The 21,321-nt window shown below is 50.0% G+C and overlaps 3 protein-coding genes across 5 annotated transcripts; 2 read left to right on the plus strand and 1 right to left on the minus strand.

The window, feature by feature from the left end:
* The first annotated feature begins 22 nt into the window (after nt 1–22).
* TMEM265 (transmembrane protein 265) lies at nt 23–3,576 on the plus strand. The gene is made up of 3 exons (XM_021700341.2): nt 23–632; nt 1,673–1,843; nt 3,083–3,576. Exons 2-3 carry the CDS (start codon nt 1,676–1,678, stop codon nt 3,242–3,244), a joined length of 330 nt encoding a protein of 109 aa, XP_021556016.1. The 5' UTR covers nt 23–632; nt 1,673–1,675; the 3' UTR covers nt 3,245–3,576.
* On the plus strand, nt 1,831–17,215 carry PHKG2 (phosphorylase kinase catalytic subunit gamma 2). Of its 3 annotated transcripts, XM_021700338.2 has the most exons (11): nt 1,831–1,843; nt 6,981–7,742; nt 8,080–8,192; nt 12,324–12,499; nt 12,775–12,829; nt 13,863–13,928; nt 14,022–14,185; nt 15,983–16,073; nt 16,173–16,326; nt 16,399–16,524; nt 16,634–17,198. In XM_021700338.2, the coding sequence occupies exons 3-11, from the start codon at nt 8,098–8,100 to the stop codon at nt 16,925–16,927; spliced, it is 1,221 nt and encodes a 406-aa protein (XP_021556013.1). In that variant the 5' UTR covers nt 1,831–1,843; nt 6,981–7,742; nt 8,080–8,097; the 3' UTR covers nt 16,928–17,198. The 3 variants fall into 3 exon arrangements, with proteins under 3 accessions (XP_021556013.1, XP_021556015.1, XP_021556014.1); XM_021700340.2 differs by lacking the exon at nt 1,831–1,843 and having other exon boundaries at nt 6,948–7,742; nt 16,634–17,215; XM_021700339.2 differs by lacking the exon at nt 1,831–1,843 and having other exon boundaries at nt 6,948–7,669.
* CFAP119 (cilia and flagella associated protein 119) lies at nt 17,144–20,930 on the minus strand. The gene is made up of 9 exons (XM_021700342.2): nt 20,628–20,930; nt 20,271–20,302; nt 19,803–19,868; nt 19,470–19,639; nt 18,843–18,913; nt 18,526–18,642; nt 18,374–18,443; nt 18,211–18,294; nt 17,144–17,488 (listed from the first exon to the last, which is right to left on the minus strand). Exons 1-9 carry the CDS (start codon nt 20,829–20,831, stop codon nt 17,310–17,312), a joined length of 993 nt encoding a protein of 330 aa, XP_021556017.1. The 5' UTR covers nt 20,832–20,930; the 3' UTR covers nt 17,144–17,309.
* Between the last annotated feature and the right edge of the window lie 391 nt (nt 20,931–21,321).

The following is a 21,321-nucleotide window of genomic DNA, read 5'->3' on the forward strand; positions in this document are numbered from 1 at the left end:
TTTTTTTTTTCTTTTTTTTTTAAGAAGAAAAAATAATAAACTTAGTTTCTGTATGAGCATCCGCGTAAGGAGGCTTCTGATTTTCTGGTCTGGTGGAGGGTTGGGTGGGAACTTGGGCACCGTTTTCCTCTCTTGTTCTTGCCAAAACCCTAGTACCTGATCTCTAACCCAGAATTATGTGTCTTTGAGGCAGAAATCACCCAAGAGGAGGAAGATTTGGCAAATCTGATCTGGTAGGGTGCCTTTCCTTAAAATTTCAGTTTTAAGTCACTCCAACTCATAACTTTTTCTTTCCTCCTATTCCCTTAGTTCCTGGGCTTTCCCTCAGAGCTCTCTGATGCCTCAGACTTTTCCCTGCTTTTACCCCCATTGCTCAGGTGCTTTCACTCCTTTTCCAGAAGGCAGGCATCCTACCTCCAGTTGTTCCTTCCCCTCCACCCCTTTGCTTTCCTCCATCTTGCCAAACTAGTTTGAGTCAGCCACACCCCTTTCTGAGCTCCTGGGGCCTTTTTGGCCACCCAACCCCACCCCTGGGCTTGGCTTGGAGACCTGAGTCAGCTCCATCTCCACCCAAGCCAAATCAAACCTGAGGCAGGAGCCGAAACTCACAGTCCCTCGAGGCCTATAGCCAGGTAAGAGCCCCTGTTCGTTTTTACATTTTCTTTGGTCTCAACTCCCTGGACCCTCTCCTTGCATTCTCCCCCTAATGACTGTATCTATGTTTACCTCATCAGTCCTTTCCTCATACTCACTCTCCTGCAGCCTTGTGGCAGAGATTCTTTGGGCTCTGTTTATCTTGCCTCCTTTCACTCTATCCTTTATTGCTTGTGTTCAGAGAACTGTAAATGGCTCCGTTTTGTGTAGGATGTAGGGGGATGGTTGGAGATGAGGGTGGAAAGGTGGTTTGATGCCATGGCTCAGAGGACTTGAGAAGTTAGGGAGATGAGGAATGATTAAGCAGGTTTCTGTGTGGGTTATGAGGTCATAGTGTTAATCTGAATATATTGTGTGGCCTGGGTTAAAATGGAGAGAAGAGGTGGCAGGGAGTCAGCATAGCGAAGGAGGCCCAATTTGGGGAGGTAAGGTTTTTCTGATGTTCAGCTTCCTCAACTATGAAGAGAGCTTAGATGGGTCCTTTCTCCCTCTTTTCCCCCATCCCTGTGTTTTCATCCACTGTTTTCACATGAAGTGGCTGCTCTGCTTGAAGTGGGGTACCAGGGCTTAGGGTGCCATTTTGTGACCCCTCCTTAATCTTCAAGGGCAGCTTCTGAGGGACTTCAGAGAATTTTAAGGCCCTTTGAAATACAGTTTAAAATCACTCATTTGTGTAGTCTGATTCCTAGCAGCTTTTGAGATTGTGTTTCTCCTTGTCAGTGTGCACCTGTCGTTTTGTTTTTCCCTACTTGTCAAAACAGTTAAGTAATAACAGATAATGCTGTGTTGGTGCCGGCTTACCTTTAAAGACTCAGAATCTTAGGCTGAGAAAAAAGGATTCCGGCCGCACATTTCCGCTCTTTGGTCTCTGAGTCAGGAGGGGAATTCCCCAGTAAGGCAGCATTCCTGAGAGTTGGGCCAGGTCACGAGGACACATCAGAGAGAGGGGTGGAGTCTGACCCAGCCAGGCCGACGGCTCAGTTGTTGGGCTTACAATTACCTTGACTATCGCCCACAGGTGATGGAGGACGAGGAGAAGGCAGTGGACACCTTGGTGAGCAACATGGGAGCTGCTCATTCTCCATCCCCCATCCGCTGCTGCTGGCTCCGCCTCCGCTACTTGGCAGCTACTAGCATTATCTGTGGCTGCTCTTGCCTGGGAGTCGTGGCCCTTGTGTTTGCCATCAAGGTGAGGAATGCAATGCCTATGGGAGCAGGGGGCGGGTGTAGTTAGGCAATGATCTGTCTACATAGATCGCACAGCTACTAAGTACCTGTCAGCTTGGCTCTGGGCCTGGTGTCAGAAATAAGAATGACATGGTTCCTGCCCTCAAAGGGACCACAGTCTGATGAAAGAGAGAACTGTGAAAATGGGTAATTAATGGAATGTAGCTCATCAGTATTGTGATGGAGGAAACACAAGGTATTCTGGAAGCTAGGGAGGATATGTATGTGTGATTACATACGTGTGTATGTAGAGTAGGTGACGGGAAAGTAACCTTAAAGGATTAGTGACTAAAGGTTGAAAGGATATTCCAGGTAAAGGGAGCAGTGTGTACAAAGGCCTGGACTATTAGTTCTGCACAACTGGACCAGTGAGGAATGGTGACAGATGAAGCCAGAGGGTCCAGATTCCTAAGGGCCTCCCAATGCTGTGCTTGAAGTTTAAACTTCACCTTGAAAGTAGTGGGGAGTACTTTCAAGAGTTTTTGCAGAGGAGAGTGACATGGTCAGGTCTGCGTTTCAGGGCCTACCTGGAGGATGGATTGGAAGTGGCAGGACTCGAGGCAGTTGAGTAGTGATTAGAGCAATCTGTAGCAGTCGGGAAGAAGCTGTAGGGTTTTTGAGAGGGCTCCACCATTTCCAAACACCGGGACTGCACATGTACCTTTGGAAAGGCCCCACAGGCTAACTTAAATAGCATGCTGGAATTTTCTCAACCCTGGTTGTATTTTAACAATCAGAAACTGTATTCTTATCAGCATGAGAATTTCTAGTTTTGTCAGGTCAAAATCATAAAAAGAATCCTTAATAATCAAAGCGATGAGGCCCATTGGGCTAATGAGAAGGGGGTGTTGTTTGGCTGGACGGGAGGGAAATATTCCAAGGTAGCGCTCGGTTTCTTGCCAAGGATTCCAAATTCTGAATGAACGTGGGATGAGTAGAAAAGGATGGGGGATAAAAGGATTGAAAAGTACTTTCCCATATGTGATTTTGTGAGCTAACAGTGGCTACTCGGAAAAGTAAACAGTGCTGAGTGGGAACCTTACTTTGCAGATGAGGCATGAGAAATAGACATTGGAAAGGGAGGGCAGGGGGGTTGGGTGTCAGGTTTTGAGCCATGACAGGGATGGAGGATTGGTGTGGGGCAGTGGGCACTTTGGGGCAGAAGCAGGGGGAGAACCTAACCAAAAACCTGCCCCCACAGGCGGAAGAGCGGCATAAGGCAGGCCGGTTCGAGGAGGCAGTGCACTGGGGGGCCCGGGCCCAGAACTTCATCCTGGCCAGCTTTGCCGTCTGGCTTGCTGTCCTCATTCTGGGCCCCCTGCTTCTGTGGCTGCTTTCCTACGCCATCGCCCAGGCTGAGTGACCCTGGGTGGCCTCTGCTGAGAGTCAGCGAGACCTCCTGGATCCTGCAGTGCGGCATTGCTAGGGTCTGAGGCCGGCAGTGGTCCTTCCTGGCTGGAAGGATGGTGCCTCTCTCAAAGGTCTTTGGAAGAACTCTTCTAGACCTTTCTAAAAGGAGGCAGCAGCTGAAACTGTTGAAGGGAGGCCAGCCTGCTCTGTTCTTTCAGTGCCCACCATCCCCTATTTCCCCCAGCCTACTACATCCTAGGGGCCTCGACCCAGAGGTGGGGTTGAAGACCAGGCCTGATTTTATTAGAATTTGTTTTGTAATAAAAATCTTTTTTAGTGGTGAAATGTTCCTGTCTAATTGTTGTTCCCCTACTTTCCCCGGGCCCTTGGCAAGAGCCAGACTGGACATCTGACTGATGGCAAAAGTCTGCGTTTTCCCTTACTTAGGAGCTCCAAGAGGATTTTTCTTTTTTCCTTCTCCTGTAAGTTTCCCTTCTTGGAAAGACCCCAGCTTCTCCCTTGCACATCAGCAGAGAGACCCTGCGGCCAGATAGGAAGAGGAGCTGCAGCAGCTACTCTTCCTGGAGTGCTTCCTGTGTCCCAGGCTGCGGTCTTAGGCGCTTTCTATTACCTAACTCCTTCAGCCCTCACAGCCACTCAGTAGGAGGTCCCACTGTTTTCATTTTATAGTTGAGGAAGCAGGCGTCCAAGGTCATGCAGCTAGTAAGAGGCAGAGCTGACATTGAACCCAGACGCTTTGGTTCCAGAGTTGAGAGAGGAATGAAAGGGTTGGATGGAAGCTGCAGTGAATTTCTGCCCTGGATATGAAACTCTGGAGGATTATAATGAATTTTCATATCCTTTATCTTGGGCCTCCCCGTAATATTTTAAACATACTTTAAATTGTGAAGTATATCACATATACAGGAAAATGTCCAAAATGAGAACATAGCTTTTAACAAAGCTAACATCTGAAAACCACCATTCAGTCAAGAAATTGAACATTGACAGCACTCCAAAGCCTCCTTTAGACCTCTCCCAATCACTGCTCCTTCCTTTCTTCACACAGATACCTAGCATTCTGACTTCTAACAATGGAGTATAGTTTTGCCTGCATTTGAACATTTATATAAATGGAATCCTATGTATTCATTTTATGTCAGGTTTCTTTTACTTAACATTGTTGGTGAGATTCATCAATATTTGGTGTAGCTGTAGTTGTCATTACTCTGTAGTATTCCATTATATGAATATATTAACAATTCATCCCTTTTCTGTTGGTGGACTTTTGGGATGATTCCATTTTGGGGATATTATGAATCTTGCTGCTATGGACATTCTTGTACATGGCTCTTGGAGTACATGTGCTCTGGGAATTGAATTTTTGGGTTACTTCACCATAATTCAGAGACAACAGAGCACCTAAAGGAATTCGAGATATTTGTTGCACTCTGAAGAGAGAAGATTAAAGGGGAAGATGGTTGTCTTCCATGTTCCAAAGTGCCCCAGGAAGGAAAAGTGAAGAGTATCCATTGCTGGTCTCAGAGGTTAGAGTTATAACACTGGTTAGAAGCCACATCTAGGGCATTGGTTCTCAAGCTCAGTTTCACCATAGAACCACTTGGGGAGCTTTAAAAGGTACTTATGGGGGTGCCTGGATGGCTCAGTTGTTAAGCGTCTGCCTTTGGCTCAGGTCATGATCCCAGAGTCCTGGGATCGAGCCCCACATCAGGCTCCCTGCCCAGCGGGAAGCCTGTTTCTCCCTCTCCCACTTCCCCTGCTTGTGTTCCCTTTCTCTCTGTCAAATGAAGTCTTTAAAAAAAATAAATAAAATAAAAAAATAGAAAGTACTTAGGCCTGGGCTTCAGCCCTACAGATTCTGATTTAATTGGTGTAAAGTGCTGCCTGCCTGGGCATCAGGGAAACACATTTTAGAGAAATTTTTTTTACAGAAACCTTTTTTTAAAGCTAGTATTTCAATAATCAGCAGCTTTAGGTTACTAGAGGAGACTAGAGGGGCGCCTGGGTGGCTCAGTTGGTTAAGCGACTGCCTTCGGCTCAGGTCATGATCCTGGAGTCCCGGGATCGAGTCCCGCATCGGGCTCCCTGCTCGGCGAGGAGCCTGCTTCTCTCTCTGACCCTCCCCTCTCTCATGTACTCTCTCTCATTCTCACTCTCTCAAATAAATAAATAAAATCTTTAAAAAAAAAAATTAAAAAAAAAAAAAAACTAGAGGAGACTAGATCCCATTCCCCCAAAGTGATTAAATGAGGTCTTGCTATTTTTTTTTTTAGGTCTCACTTTTTAAAAAATATTTGTCAGAGAGAGAAAGGGAAAGAGAGCACAAGCAGGAGGAACAGCAGGCAGAGGGAGAAGCAGATTCCCCGCTGAGCAGAGAGCCCGATGTGGGACTCGATCCCAGGACCCCGGGATCATGACCTGAGCCGAAGGCAGGCACTTAACCAACTGAGTCACACAGACGACCTGGGTCTCACTATTTTTAAACTCAATTTTGAAAAAATTTCAAACCTACTGAACAATAAGAGAATGGTACAATGAACTCGTGTGCTCTTCACCTAAGTTTATAATTTTTAACATTTCACCACATTGGTTTTACATCTAGAATATACATACTGGTATTGCAGAGCCATTTGAGAGTAAGCAGAAGGCCCTTCGTTCCTAAATTCTTATTTACAATTTTTAGTGTCAGTATGGTCTCAGATTGTTTTTTAGTTCACATTACTGTCATCTTTCTTAAAATATTTGGTTGAGGTGTAATTTACATGAAGTGCACAGATCTAAAGCGTGTGGGTTGGTGAATGTTTCGTATGATCCCAACTGTATAATCACCACCTAGGTGAATAGAACATTTCTAGCACATCAGAAGGCTCCCTCATGTCCCTCTCAGTCTCATTATTCTTTTTGTTCCTGATTTTGACCTGTGGAAATTGCATCAACCTGGTTCTTGTGTCCTGATAAGTCCCCACACTTCTTCACTTGCTTTTTGGCACAAATTATTCCAGGCTCATCTTAGACTTTCTCTGCTCCAGCCTGGGAAACTGGCCATTTCTCCCAAGGAGTCCTGGTTCCTTGAACTGGGGACTGTTACTTTGAAATCAGTATCTAGACTAGCTGTGCTCATTCTCCTGAGATGTTCCTGCTTCTAGGCCCTTTCAGAGGTTAGAGCTAGAAAATATCTATTTTAAATCTGTGTTTAAAATCATACCTCCAGTTTCAGTCAGTCATAAGGTTCTTTCTCTCCCCACCTCAAATTCCATAGTCCCACAGTAATAACCTTGGCTGCCAAATACATCAAATGTTTATTCATTTGCAAATATATATAAATATAAATATATATATTGCTGAATTTCTGAATAATTATCCCATTATACTACCAAACGATAAACCTACTAAGTAAAGTTAAAGGTTTCTTTGCAATTATTTTGTCTTTAGATTGATGGTATAAAGTCAAAATACTCTGTTGGATTCGTTTTTCTTTTATGATTGTGATCCCAAAGTGACATTTCTAAGATAGTTGTTAGAAGGTTAAATGAATTCATTCTGTGCCTCTTTTGCTGGAACATAACTTCCACAAGGGTAAGGACTCCCCTCGCCCCCCTGCTGATAGTTTAGCGTTTAGACGCTCGGCAAATATTTATTTGAATGAGTAGGTGAATGCCAGGGTTGAGCTGTGCACTGAAAAGGCTTATGAAGTAAGTCGTCTCTGGCAATATCTCACAACTCGGCAGGTTTAGAGCGTGATACTCCCCAAGGCTTACGGGAGGCGGTGGTGGAAGACTGAGAAAATATATAACCCTAGATGGTGAGCACGAGGGCTTTGGAGGTATTCAAGAATCGGAGCAGCCAGAGGACTAAGAAGCCACTTCTGGTTGACCGGCCGTGGTTCGTCTAAGTCCACACCAGCAGGCAAGTTGCGGTCCAAGCTGCGCGCTCCGAGCGTTTTAAGAGCTGAAGGCGGCCCCTCAAAGCACGCACTTTGGACCAGGCTGCCAATTTTAAAAACAGCGGATTTGGACAGTGATGCTAGGAGGGGAATGAAGGAACCATGCCCAAGTCAGGGAACCGGAGGCGCAGCGAGTCCCGCGTCCTAGATACCTAGAAGCCACGCTTCTGGGTAAACCTAACTTCCGGGTCCCGTTCCTGGCCTCCAAGCCCACTAGTCAACAAGCTCCGCCCCTGCCGTCATCTGCAGATGCTTGCGCTAATTGGCTGCTTCTGAAGTCCCGCCCCAGCGTCTCAGCCTTAGGTAACTCCGAGCTCCAACTCCCGCGCCAGCCTCGGGACTCTCCGCTTCCTATTGGACTACCAATTTCCAATCGGAAGGGTTTTTGAACCTCAGTCTTCACGCGGCGCTGGCCATTGGCGGACAGGATGGGGGCGGGGCCTGGGGTCGTTGCCGGCGCCGCCCGGGTGTAAGGTGAGGAACTAGAGGCGAACCCCGCGACACAGCGGCCTAGCGTCGACCCTGGCTTCTCTCTCCTCCCCCGCGGGTGAGCCTGCGCGAGACCCCGCGCCCCCTCCCAGCGCCCGCCCAAGTGCGCCTGCGCAGCAACAGCCACCGGCCAGTGTGCCCCTTCCCTTCTTCCTCCGCACCTTTTCCCTTCCCCTCCCCCGCCCCCTCCCTGCCCTGACACTCTTCACGCCCCCTAGGCCCTTTCATAGGGTCTCCCCAGCCCTGATCCTTCCCCCACCCCGTCCCCATCCCCGAGGATCCTGGCGCCCCAGCCGCAAGGGCTGCGCCTCCGCGAGCCGCAATGTGCGTCCTCCCAGAGCCTGTGGGCCTCACTGCCCTCACTGCCCTCACTGCCCTCCGTTTCCTCCACACAGGCCCCCACTACCTTCAGAATGACGCTGGACGTGGGGCCGGAGGATGAGCTGCCCGACTGGGCCGCGGCCAAGGAGTTTTACCAGAAGTACGACCCTAAGGACGTCATTGGCAGGTGAGGCTTAAGCCAGGGAAACAGAGGTCCAGAGAGGTCGGGCCCTAGCCAGAATACAGTGTTCCATCTGAGGGCTGGATAGTTCTAAATGGGAACGAACAGTGGTTAGTGGAGGAACATTTGGTGACTAAACTCTTTCTCTGGGTCAATCCCCATTTCTTCCAAATTCACTCATTTATGTGTTCAACAAACATAGTTAAAGCAACTACGGTCTGCCAGACACAAAGCTAAACACAGGGAGGGTAGAAGAGATGTTTATGCCTTGGAGGTGAAGTGACTGAAAGAGACACATGAGCATTCAAGTAGTATCAGGTTGTGGCATGGGGCTCAGAAAGCCACAGCTTTCCACAAGGGGTGATATTTGGGTCTTGAAGGATGAGTAGGAGTTCAGCATGCAGAGAATGGAAGGAAGGCCTCACCTGTAGAGACAGAGGCAGGTACACTTATTCATCCAAGGTTTCCTAAGCACATACAGTGTGCTGGGTGCAATGTGCAAGGCACTGGGGATACACGCCCCACATGTTTTCTGTTCTCCTAGAGTTTGTATTCCAGTGGTAGAGACAGATGATAAAACACAAAAACAAGATAAAGGTCATCATCTGCTTGGGTGAGGGAATGAGAGTAATTAACGGGACTGAGACTTGAAGGATGGGAATGAACAAGATATATTTGGGGCAGAGGGAACAGCACATGCAAAGGCACAGGCAAGAAAGGGCCTATTCAAGTAATAGGCAGATGATCATGGTGACTAGAACGTAGTAAGCGTGGGACAAGGTGGAGGAAATTAAGTTGGAGAGGTAAATAGAGGTTAGAGTATGTAGGGCCTTATGCCATGATAAAGAATTTCGATTTTATTCTAGTGAAACTGGTGGTTTAAAACAGGGCAGTTAACATGGTCTCATTTATATTTCTGTAATTTGGGGGCTAGGAACTTAGCCTTTCTATGCCCCAGTTTCACCATTTAGATTGGGAATAAAAATAGACCCTATCTTGTAGGTTGCTGTGAGGATGGGAAGAATTAGTATGATAGTCTTAGAACACTTCCTGGCACATGGTAAGTGGTCAACACAAGTGTGTTACTACATTTTAAAAAGATCACTCTGGCTCTTGTGTAGAGAATGGATAGGAGGGGGACAAGAATGGATGTGTAGAGACCAGTTAGGAAGCTGTTGATTGATTCAGGCAAGAGATGGTGATGGTTTAGGTTTGAATGGTGGTGGTAGAGATGGGGAGAAGTGGATAGATTGAGGTGATGATTCGAAGAGAGACTGATACAGATTTCCTCAGAGACCGGATATGGGCCATAAGAAGAAGGGAAGGAAACAAGAATAATGTCTAAGGTTTGGGTTTGAGCACCTGAGTACCATTTTCTGAAATGAAGATGGCCAAGGAGGATTGGACTGCCAGGAGGGCCAAGCAAGTCAAGAGTTCAATTTTGGAGATGTGAACTTTGAGATCTCCAACTGGAGCTGCCAAGGAGGTACATGTGTCTGCAGCTTGAGAGAGAGCTGGACTAGAGCAATAAATTTGGGAGGCATTAGCATATACGTAGTAGCTGGTGAGAAGATACATGGGGAGAGGTGAAAGGGGCCAAGCTCAGGCCCTGGGGCATGTCACCATTAGGGGGTTAGAAAAGGAGGAGTCAGCAAGGGAGACTAAGGAGAGAGCATCTGTGAGTTAGAAATAAAAACACAAAAAGAATGTGCTTCTAGAAGGTTGGCGTGGTCTGCTGTGATCAGTACTGCTGAGGCCAGGAAAGCAGAAAGGGCTATGACTATTAGATTTGTTCAGACTCCTTTCAGATATCACATGGAGATATTAAAAAGGCCTTTGGGATCAGGAATTCTGGAAAGGAACCAAGGTTTGAGGCAGTGCGGTGGGAGCCGTTTGTACAAATGGTACTTAAATCCCCCGGGACTGGATGGAGGTCATCAGGGAGAAAGAGTATCTGCAAAAGAAGAGAGCTGAGATCCAAGTCCTAAGCTGATGCAGGGTTTCAGGACCAGGTGAGGCTAGGAGAGCCCTTAGGGCAGAACAGTGGTTCCACTTCCAAGGGGCGCAGAAAGATCAGTTTTGGAGAAAGCAGATCAGGGGATGGGGTCCTTTATCATATCATTCCAGCATTACTGTAGTAGCATCATCCCTGGTCTCTATCTTTTCCCTGTGTTTCTCCTGCACAGTTAGTTACCTGCCCACTCTCACTAAATGAGTTCCCAGAGTACCAGTTTCTTTACGTATAAAGGTCTGAAGCCTTAAAAGAGCTTGCTGCATTCTAGAAATTGGTGATAAGTTATAAGTCACTGAAGCAAAGATTGAATAGCAGGACATAGCCAAAAATGAGGCTGAAAAGAAACCCGAGACCATTTGGTAAAGGCCTTGAATGACAGGTGAAGGAACTGGGATTTGACTTCTGTCTTACAAGGGAATAAGGAGACAGTATGGATAGAAACCAGTTTTGAGTGCCCTCCATAGTTAATAACTATATAAGGTTGAAATTATTAGGTCTCACTTAAAAAGAGCACAGTTGCTCTAGGGGTCCTGCTGAGGAATGAGGGAACACTTAGAACTTAGTAGGGAATTTAAGCTGGAATGTTTTTAAGCAGGAAATGACATAATTGGGGCGGTCATAAGCTCATTCTGGAAGCAGTGCGGCGGATGGGTTGCGGTGGCTGAGGTTGGCAGCAGGGAGATCAGTGGGGAGGCAGTTATGGCTATGGGGGTGGAGTACTACTAGGAAACAGATTTGAGAAACAGAATGGAGTGGACTGGTTGATGTGGTGGATTTTGAAGGAGAGGGAAAAGCCAAGAATCATACCAAGATTTCTAGTTTGGGAGTCTGATCGAATGGTATTACCGTTAATGGAGATCAGGGAATTAAAACTGTGTAGTGGCCAAGAATAAGACGGTAGGAAGTGGTGAGCATTGTAGCAGCTGCAAGTTCTTGTCCCACTTAAGATAGGAATTCAGAGGGGCGCTTGGGTGGCTCAGTCATGCCTTCGGCTCAGGTCATGATCCCAGGGTCCTGGGATCGAGCCTTACATCCGGCTCTCTGCTCCGCGGGAAGCCTGCTTCTCCCTCTCCCACTCCCCCTTGCTAGTGTTCCCTCTCTTGCTGTGTGTTTCTCTGTCAAATAAGTAAATAAAATCTTAAAAAAAAAAAAAAAGATAGGAATTCAGATTTGAAAAGAACAACTCACTGACCAAACAGAACACATCTGTGGCCTGTGTTTGGCTGGAGGGTCAGTGGTTTACATCTCTTGATGGAACCAGAGATGTGGGTGATAGGCATTCTAAGCAAAGGGAGTTATGTAAGGGCAAGGAAGCTGTGAAGGGCAGCCAGGGAACCAGCACAGGAAATGTGGTGTGAGATCCGATCTTGGAGAGATTTGTACTTAGCCTGAGGTACTTGTAGGGTCATAAGGAATTGGTGACAGATTCCAAGCAAGGAAATACCTGTCTAGGACTTTCTCTTCACCATGCCAAATGGACTTTTCTGCTTCTACCTCATGTTTTTCGACATCTCTTCAAGATGTTGTTATCCACATTTCAGAGCCGACAAAGCAAAGTCCAGAGACCTTATATCAGCGGGTCACTTGGAGGTTAATTAGTGGCACATATGGGGCCTACACCAAGGTCTCCTGATTCACAGCTTTGGTCTTCCAGTCAATGGTCTGATATTTATTTGGAGCCTCCTACACTTGAGGTATTGTAGGAGAACTTTGGGATTTGGAAGGGGTAATCAGGGAAGTGTTGAGTAAAATTTGGAGGGAGCCTTAGATCATTTCTTCCTGCTTTCTCCTTTTGGGGTTCCAGGAGGAGGGGCAGGTTCTGGGGCTCAGTGTGGAAAGGACCTGCCTAGGCTTCTCCATGCAGAGAATGGCAGAGATTGGATTCAAACCCAGGACCCCCTGCCTTCCCTGTGAGCTTTGTGTTACACCTTGCTGGGTACCCAGGTTGCTTGCTGAGGCTACCGTGAAGCTACTGTAGGCCAGGGTGAGCCCTGGGAGGCTGCCTTGTTGTTCAGATGGGTCTTCAGAATATGGTGCAGTGGGTATGAGGATGGCAGGGCTCCATTCTGTGTGGAAATGAGAGAGCAGGAGGCCCTGACTCGTGTGCGGTCTGACTCTGGCAGAGGAGTGAGCTCCGTGGTACGCCGTTGTGTTCATCGAGCTACTGGCCATGAGTTTGCGGTGAAGATCATGGAGGTGACAGCTGAGCGACTGAGTCCTGAACAGCTAGAGGAGGTGCGAGAAGCCACGCGGCGAGAGACGCACATCCTTCGCCAGGTCGCCGGCCACCCCCACATCAGTGAGGCTGCATTCCCTGCTCCTGTTAGCTGACAGCCACCTCCTGCTGGCCCTGCCCACAGCCCAGTTCCCCCAACACTGCCTCCATGCCTCTGCTCCCTTTGTCATGGCTCCACTCCACCTCAAAGTGTGGCCAGCCTTTGGGTCCCTACTGCCTCCTTTTGGTTCTCCTTCCTTCCCAGTAACAACCCACTGCCACCTCGGGGTGGAAGGCCCCTTTAACATGCATCCGCTCCTTTCCATCTCCGTATCTCTGCCTTTCTGCCTCTTTCCCAGTCACTCTCATCGATTCCTACGAGTCTTCTAGCTTCATGTTCCTGGTGTTTGACCTGTGAGTATCTCCCTGCCCTGATCTGAGAAGCCTCCTCCTCCTCCCCTCCATGCGTGGCCCCAGCCTGACAGCACAGTGGGCTAAGACTACCCTGCTCACACCCTACCCTGCTCACACCTTCCTGTGTGCCCGAGGCTCAGGCCCCTCTCCCTAGGTGCCCTGATGAGGCAAGTTCTTCCAGAGTGTTCATGACCAGCCAATTAAAAAGGGTTTTCATGACCCTCGGGGTCACTGTCCCAGTCCCCCATGGTTATAAGATTAGGAGGGAATACTGAAGAGCTGACCACTTATCAACAGATTCTCGCTCCCTTGTCTCTTGCTGTTTAACACCCTACATGGTGTTTGTCTCTGCCCATCAGTTCATTTCCTGGGTAGTCTGAATCCGAGTGTGAGATGTTCTACAATATAACGTAAACCAGTGCAAAGGTACTTCAAAAGAGAATGGTTTGAATAGCAAATATTTAAGAGACCCCTAGAAAAATTTCACAAAGTCTACATACAGAATGACCCTCTGCAAAAGTTGGGGGGGGTAGGAAGTGTCTGTCACGTCATCATGCAACTTTGCAGAACAATTATATACCCCCAAACAACACCTGCTTTCAGGGATTGTAGAGTTGCAATTATAAACTCAGTTTTTAAAGACAAGATAAAAATAAAGTCCTATTCAACTTTTTTGCTGTTATTAACTGTGAAATTTTGGTCCATGGTCTAAATAGATTCACTTTAAAAGGCCCTCTTTGAATATAATTAGTCTCAGATAATGAGGACCTCTTATAAATTATTGTTCCAAGAAGGCATGTATTTTGCTAACATAGCACCCTCCCGGCAGAGTGCCTATATTTTGACTGCCAACCCCCTGGGCCAAACTGCCCCTGGCATCCAGTTCACTCTTGGAGCACTCTAATCGCTCAAGAAAAAACAAAGAGGACTCTCTCTTCACCGGTCTCTTCCATGGTATTTTCTGTGAGCACTGGCTTATTTTCTCAGCCCCCATGTAAGGTACACCTACCTCCCAACCCCTCCTATCCCTTAGGATGCGAAAGGGAGAGCTGTTTGACTATCTCACAGAGAAGGTGGCCCTCTCAGAAAAGGAAACCAGGTAACGACTGAGCCTGCAGCCCGCAGCCCGTGGGGTGATGAGGGGGCGGGGCGGGGTAGGGAGAAGCAAAGGAGGAGACTGCGCCTCCCCCAGGTCCATCATGAGGTCTCTGCTGGAAGCAGTGAGCTTTCTCCATGCCAACAACATTGTTCACCGAGACCTGAAGCCCGAGAATATTCTCCTAGATGACAATATGCAGATCCGACTTTCAGACTTTGGGTTCTCCTGCCACTTGGAACCTGGCGAGAAGCTTCGAGGTGAGGGGGCTTGGTGCCCTAAGAGGCTTGGGAGGGAAGGAGACCCAGGCCTGAGGCTGGTTAGCTGGGTCTGACAATCAAGTACCCAGGTACCAAGAAAAGGCGAGAAGTCAGTGAGCACTTGCCAGGTACCCCCTGGGTGCAAAGCCTCGTGTGCGTCTCAGAGTGGGTTTCCTGGTCTGGGCGGGGGAGGGGATAGAGGCAAGTGCGCAGGTCGTGGCACACAGCAGGCAGGGGACCGTGCAAGGGGAAGCCAGGAGGGAGGAGCACCTGATTCAGCTGGAGGGCCCCACAGGGGACGGGGCTCCAGAGCTGGGCTTGTCCCCTGAGGAAGATGGGGGAGAGGGGATAACAGGCCTCAGCTGTGTGTTTGGGTTTTGGTGCAGACAGGACCGCAGTGTGCTGCTTAGGTGCTAGGAAGAGCCCGCCGCGGCCAGACAGTGGTGCCCAGCTGCCGCACCCAGTGTTAATCCATTTGTTGTGACAGAAATATTTTTAGTGCACATGGAAAACTTCACAAAGTTTGTGGACTCCTCAGAGCTGTTAACATCCTACTTTCTCTCCCTCAGTGGCTTTGCGTTGTGCTATTAACAGCTAATGTTCACTGGCACCACACTAAGTCTTTATACAGCTGGGTTCTCTAGATCCTCTCGACAACTCTTTGAGATAGCGTCTGGATCACCATTTTATAAATGGGCTTAAAGAGATAAGGGGACTTGCCCACAGTCAGGTAGCTGGGACTTGAACTTGGACAGTCCGACTCCAGAGCCCATGTTCGTAACCTATGGACTTAACACGTTTGTCTTGCGGATGCTGTGCTTTGTTTGCCTTTGGGCTTCCCCATACACTTCTCCCCATTCTGGAACCATCTTTGCCCCTGCCCCACACCACCCTTGCCCTTGGCTTTAGGAATTCAGGTTTCCCTTTAAAGCTCCAGGTTGGGTTAGATCCCGTGCTTTCTCTTCTTGTATCTTCTCCCTTCAGGACACACCTTTTACTCTATTATTTCTTGTTTGCTTTCGGGTAGACAGCGTGGTAAGGGCACATCTAATTCACTGGCATCTAGTATGGTGCCTGCTACGTGGTGGGCATTCTTAAATGCTTTTTATAGAAATGAATTTCCCGGGAGAGTCAGGCCTATTAAGATTTCCTGGAAGTATGCCACAGTTCGGCAATTGCCGGGATGGAAGAATTGGTGCCTGAAGTGGTAGAAGCAGCTACAAATAACATGCTCAGATCAAGTCATGGAGGGCTCTGTGCTGCAGGAGCTAGACTTGAGCCTGAGGCCATATGGGGGGGGGCGGGGTTGGCAGCCAGGGAAAGGTTTTAAATAAGGGACTTACCTAGTGTGTGCCTTAAGAAATCCCATATTCCCACTCATTCTCCTTGAGTTTGAGTGGTGATTCCACTACACAGAATAGCAATCATAGGAGGAGGAATCGATTTGGGCAGAAAGAAACAGAAAAGAGTGAAGATTTGTTTTCCATGTGTATTATGTACGTAAAAATGTGACAAAAGGTTGTGTAAGGAGTGGGTGGGTGGGTTGGAGGTGGCAAAAGATACGGTGGGGTAGGACCTTGAAGTCAATCTCAAAATCAGGTTTTCCCAGGAAGGCCGCCGGGAACCTTGGGGCATACTTGAGTTGTTCAGCAGGGATAGGGGCTAGGTCAGCCCTTAGGGGAGGACAGGCAGGAACAGAATGGGAACACTTAACGGCCCTAGCAGGGTTGAGGCTCCAGCAGAGGTCTGGAGTTAGTTAGCTGGTGGCATCCATCAATCTCAGCCCTCTCTCCCCAGAGTTGTGTGGGACCCCAGGGTACCTAGCACCAGAGATCCTTAAATGCTCCATGGATGAAACCCACCCCGGCTACGGCAAGGAGGTCGACCTGTGAGTTTCTGGTCTCCCTACTTCCTTCCTCCTTTGTGTCCCATCTTTCAACACGTCTACCTGGCACCTAGTCCTGCCTGACTCCGCTCTCTTTCCCAGCTGGGCCTGTGGGGTGATTTTGTTTACACTCCTGGCTGGCTCACCACCATTCTGGCACCGACGCCAGATCCTGATGTTACGCATGATCATGGAGGGCCAGTACCAGTTTAGTTCGCCCGAGTGGGATGACCGTTCCAACACCGTCAAAGACCTGGTGAGCTGGGGCCATGAGAGGGCTAGGAAGGAGGTCCAAGAGCTGCCTCTCATACTCTGGGGTTTCCCCTAGATCTCAAAGCTGCTCCAGGTGGATCCTGAGGAGCGCCTGACAGCTGAGCAAGCCCTCCAGCACCCCTTCTTTGAGCGCTGTGAAGGCAGCCAACCCTGGACCCTCACCCCCCGCCAGCGGTTCCGGGTAAGCCTGAGAGCATCAGGGTCTGGGCCTGCTCCTCTGTCCCGTGATCTTTCTCCTGTGGTGGCTGCTCCACTGGAGCTCACACTGCCCACGCCACCCCCCCCCTCAGGTGGCAGTGTGGACCGTGCTTGCTGCTGGACGAGTGGCCTTAAGCACCCAGCGTGTCCGGCCACTGACCAAGAGCGCACTGCTGAGGGACCCTTACGCGCTGCGGCCAGTGCGGCGCCTCATCGACAGCTGCGCCTTCCGGCTCTACGGGCACTGGGTGAAGAAAGGTGAGCAACAGAACCGAGCCGCCCTCTTCCAGCACCAGCCCCCTGGGCCTTTTCCCATCCTGGGCCCTGAAGAGGAGGGGGAACCAGCTGCTATCACCGAGGAGGACGCCATGCTGGCACTGGGCTAGCACTTCGGCCCCGGGGAACCCCACAGTGCAGGACTCTCCAGGAGGAGGATTTTTATCATTCCAGCCCTTCTGGGCTTTGGCCGCAGGCCCCCCCAGCCTGGCCAGGCCCACCACTGCTCATACGACCATAAAGACCAGCCGTGTACACCTGTCCCCACCAGCCAAGACTTTGGGATCGGAGCTGAGGGGGAAGGCATCCGCGCGCAACAGCATGCCTGGCCTTGTCAATGCTGCCTCTGCTGCATTTGCAATAAAATCTGCACTCCGGAGGGAGCCAGTGCCTGGAGTGTGGTGTCCGGCTTTGGCAGGGGAGCCCAGAAGGTGCTCGGGGCGGGGATGGGGCTGCCCTGCCCCGGGCCTTTATTGGGGAAAATGCTGGGGGTCACTTGGTCTTGTTCTTGCCTTTGCCAGAAGGTAGCTGGAAGGGCTGCTCTAGTGTGGTCAACTTGCTGCTGAGCCTTTCCTTGCTGGCCTGGAGCCGCTCCTCCATCAGCTGTTGGAGCTGCCTCAGCTCCTTGTTCATCTGGGTCCTGATGTAGGCTTGCAGGATGGAGACCTGGCCTGCCGGGGGCAGGGAACAAGGGGCAGGTGAGCAGAGATTCTGTGGGGCTACACAAGTGGCAGGGTAGCTTCAGTTCAGGAAAGGCCAGCTAACCCTTCTATGGAAAGAGGTTGTGGGGGGGTGGACTGGCCAGGCTGGACTCTCTGGGTTGCTGATCAGCAGATAAGTGACTTTACACAGGTGATTTCATCTTTGCATACCTCGGTTTCCTCCTGTGTACAGTGTAGATAGTGATAGCACCTAGTGCCCAGGCCTGAAGGAAGATTAAATGTAAAATGCTTAAAACAGGGCCTGCCTGGCACCACGGTATTGCCAAATGTACACTGGCTGTTACTGGTTTTTTAAATTTTTTAAAAGATTATTAGAGAGAGTGCGTGCACGTGCGTACGAGCAGGAGGGACAGAAGGAGAGGGTGGGAGAATCTCAAGCAGACTCCGTGAGCTGTGAGCTCGTGACCTGAGCTGAAACCAAGAATCGGCTGCTTAACCCACTGCGCCACCCAGGTGCCCCCGTCATTGGTTTTATAATGATCCTTTCCTGGAGCTCCTGCTTCACCCCCAGCAGCTGCACTCTTATTATCTGTTTGTCACCTTGGACTTCTGCATAAGGAATCATTTGGAGAAAGGACACTGTGCCTAGAACAGACCTGAAGTCCTGATGTGGTCTAAACCCTTCATTTTATGCCTGCTCCAAGTCACGGGGGACCCTAACCCATCCTCACTTGGCTCTGGCTCTGGCAGGACCACTGTTTCTGGTTCCTCCTGCGGGGTGACTGCCTGTTCCTTCGCCTCCTCGCCGCCTTTCTCTGCAGGCCAGAAGCAGGAAGAGGCTTCAGCCCCAGCCCCAGCCCCAGCCCCAGCCCCGGCCCCAGCATTCTCCCTTACCTGTCTCATCTTCTGGCCAGAGCTTGGGTGGCTGTAGCCCCATGTAAGTCAAAGATAGATCCAGCCGCACCTGGGAAGAGGGAGGAGGAGAGAGGCTAAGAGGAGGACATCTGCCCTGAGTGAAAGGGGGAGATGAAGAGTGGCTTCCGTACCTGGGGTGTGAAGACATATTTGTAGAGCTTGAAGTGGCGGAAGTAGGTGTTGACCACATAATCTGCCAGGGCCAGCAGCTGTTCCTCCTTAAAGAGGTTGATACTGAAGGGGGGCCGCTGTGGGGATGAGTGGGAGTTAGAGGACTGACCACCTCTAGGAACCCTGACCTTTTCTCCAAGTGCCCAGCCATTTAGGAGCAGGGAGTACCCCCTGCAGCCTTCAGAGGAAGATGAGGGTGATGAGTATGAGAGAGGACAGGAGACTGGGCTAGACCTTATCTGTGGGAGACTGAAGATCCCATTTCAGGGGAACTGACCTTGACTCCATGGCAAAAAAGGACACTGGTGAAGTAGCGGTAACATTCCTCCATGTTGCCCAAGGGGGTTGCTGGGAGGGAAAGCAAGATGTGACAAGTGAGTCCCCTCCCGGATAATCATTCATTTCACTCACCAGCTACTTACTGAGCATGAGCTTTGGAAATTAACAGATCCAAGTTTAAGTCCTTACTTGTTTCATTAACTCACTCAACAGATAGTACTGCAATGCACTGTTCTAGGCACTGAACAAGACAGACAAGGTCCTGCCCTTAAGTGACATACAATAAAACAAGAAATATGTGATTTCAGCTCTTGTTAAACATTCTGCAGGAAATCAGTTACAGGAATGAAGTGGGAGGTGGAGGAGGAGCGATTTCATTGAGCACTGTCTTTATATTTACGTATATTACCTACAGTATTCCTCAGAACAATCTCATAAAGTTGGTGCTGTCACCACACAAGTTGTCACACACAAGTTACTGTGTGGGTGTCATTACAATAGTGCTTGTAATGACAGAACAAAGATTCCAGGTGGTAATCCATTACTTGCTTCCTGGGGTCACTTGTGCCATCCCAGCCTCCACTGTCCCCTGGGCTCAAACCCTTTGGTAGCCGCCTCCTCTCACCAACACAGGCCTTGTGAAGATCTTGGAGCAGGGCACAAGCTGTCGATGTCTGTTCCAGTGAGAAGCCGTGCTGGCGGCAGAAGAGGAGTGCGTGGGAGAAGAGGTCCAGGGTGATGGCATCCCGCAGGCTTTGCTCAGGACAGCTTAGCCCCAAAAGCTCAGCTAGCACCCTTGGGAGGGACACAGGAAGGCAGGCCTGAGCCAGCCCCCCTTTACCACCCCACACTGGTGCACCACGTGCTCTGGAGCCGAGCATTCCTTCCTTCCCCGCCCAGCCCCCTTAGTCTTCCCCAGGAGCCAGCTCTTCTGCTCTTCCCTGTCCCACCCCCATACTCCCTCATCTCCTCAGTGTTGGCTGTCTTCTCCAGCCTGTGCATGGAATGGATGTCCAGATACTTCCTGTCATAAGAAAAGAGGAGAAAAGGTGTTGGTGGCCATCAGGCATTAGTCTCATGAGAAGGCTGTGATGGCTAGAGCACCGGACTGGGAACCAGGAGACCTGAGTTTGAGGGTTAGCCCTTCCACTACCCTCTCTGGGCAAGTCACTTCCTCTCTGGGTGTAACTTTCTCCATCTTTAAATAAGGGATATGGCTTAAAGGAACTCTCACGATCCTCTTCATTTATAAAGCTGAGGATTAGGAAACTTGAGTTCTTGTCTCTGCCACTCCCCATGTGGCTTCAGTGTCTCCGTTTATACAATGCTCCATAGCAGTCGATATTGCATTTACATTCTTAGTCTTCTTCCCACCCTCCCTCTTTGGACTGGGGAGGCAGGAAACCCCAAGATTCTCCACACTCACCACATGCAGATCCGGGGCTGGGGCAACGGGGGCTGCGGAGAGAAAACGGAATGGGCAGGCGGAGCTGTGCCATCCCTGGCCCCAGTCCCTGACCCATCCGGAATCTCCAGCTGGCCTGAGAACCCGCTAACTTGCCTTGTCGTTTTAAGGATTATGTACGAGCAACACTGGCAGGCTAGGCTTCAATAGGCCCTAAGTACTATTCATGAGCATTTAACAATCGGAGTCACACACCCCCGCCTCTTCACCAAGGCACCCAGGAAATGGCTTGAACGTTAATAAACAACGACGGGTGACGCCCTGCCGGGGAGCCCTTTTATAAACAGTCATGAGCGGACCCCTCTGTCCCGCCCTCACCGGGAACAGGTTGGCTGCAGGATCTTCATCCGCTTCTATCGAGGCCGCGGTTCTGGACTCGGTCCGCACACCTGTTACCATCCGCGTGACGGACCCATCCACTGAGCTAAGGTCCTTCTGGTGTTCCCGCTGCAGTTCTGAGGGCTGTTCAAGCTCCGACTGTATCTTCAGTGCCATGAATTGGCTGGACTTCTGGCGGATCATCTCGTCGCTCTTCCTAGCCGCTGCTCACCACAGGCTGTGCCCCTCCTGGGTCCTGGGAATGCCGGTTCTTGGGCCTCTACTGTCAAGCCCTCCCTCCAGCGACGCTTCAGCCAATCTACGCCGCAGAGAGGCCTCGTGCAGCCAATCCGCGGGGGGCGTCTCCCTCCGTCTCAACGGCGACCGTTGCTAAGGGAGCTCGTGGAGGGAGGGAACAAGTGTAGGACGCTCGCCAATCAGTGAGAAGAGAATGCGCATGCGCAGTAAGCTTCAAGCGTCGCCCCCGTGCCGTCGTTTCAGAGTGGCTAACAGGAGGCAGGCGATTCCCTCAGGGCTGGAGGATGTGAGTGTGGTGTCAGTTGCCACGGGAACTGTCTGCTGGCCAATCACCGAGAGAAAGAGGTGGTGTTCAGGAAGAAACCAAACGGGGCCCGAGAGGCGGGACAAAGCGCGACCAATAGAAATAGGAAATGAAATTTCGCCACATCCGGCA

The sequence above is a fragment of the Neomonachus schauinslandi genome, chromosome 5 (genome assembly GCF_002201575.2).
Source record: "Neomonachus schauinslandi chromosome 5, ASM220157v2, whole genome shotgun sequence".
NCBI classification, from domain to species: Eukaryota; Metazoa; Chordata; class Mammalia; order Carnivora; family Phocidae; genus Neomonachus; species Neomonachus schauinslandi.

Bases quoted from the DNA above. Each gene is read 5' to 3' on its own strand.
- TMEM265 (XM_021700341.2), top strand. From the start codon at position 1,676: ATGGAGGACGAGGAGAAGGCAGTGGACACCTTGGTGAGCAACATGGGA. The intron at 1,844-3,082 runs GTGAGGAATGCA...CTGCCCCCACAG, and splicing joins CCCTTGTGTTTGCCATCAAG to GCGGAAGAGCGGCATAAGGC.
- PHKG2 (XM_021700338.2), top strand. From the start codon at position 8,098: ATGACGCTGGACGTGGGGCCGGAGGATGAGCTGCCCGACTGGGCCGCG. The intron at 12,830-13,862 runs GTGAGTATCTCC...CCTATCCCTTAG, and splicing joins ATGTTCCTGGTGTTTGACCT to GATGCGAAAGGGAGAGCTGT. The intron at 16,327-16,398 runs GTGAGCTGGGGC...GGTTTCCCCTAG, and splicing joins CCAACACCGTCAAAGACCTG to ATCTCAAAGCTGCTCCAGGT.
- CFAP119 (XM_021700342.2), bottom strand. From the start codon at position 20,831: ATGATCCGCCAGAAGTCCAGCCAATTCATGGCACTGAAGATACAGTCG. The intron at 18,444-18,525 runs GTACGGAAGCCA...CCCTCTTCCCAG, and splicing joins AATATGTCTTCACACCCCAG to GTGCGGCTGGATCTATCTTT. The intron at 18,295-18,373 runs GTAAGGGAGAAT...TCTGGCCTGCAG, and splicing joins CTGGCCAGAAGATGAGACAG to AGAAAGGCGGCGAGGAGGCG.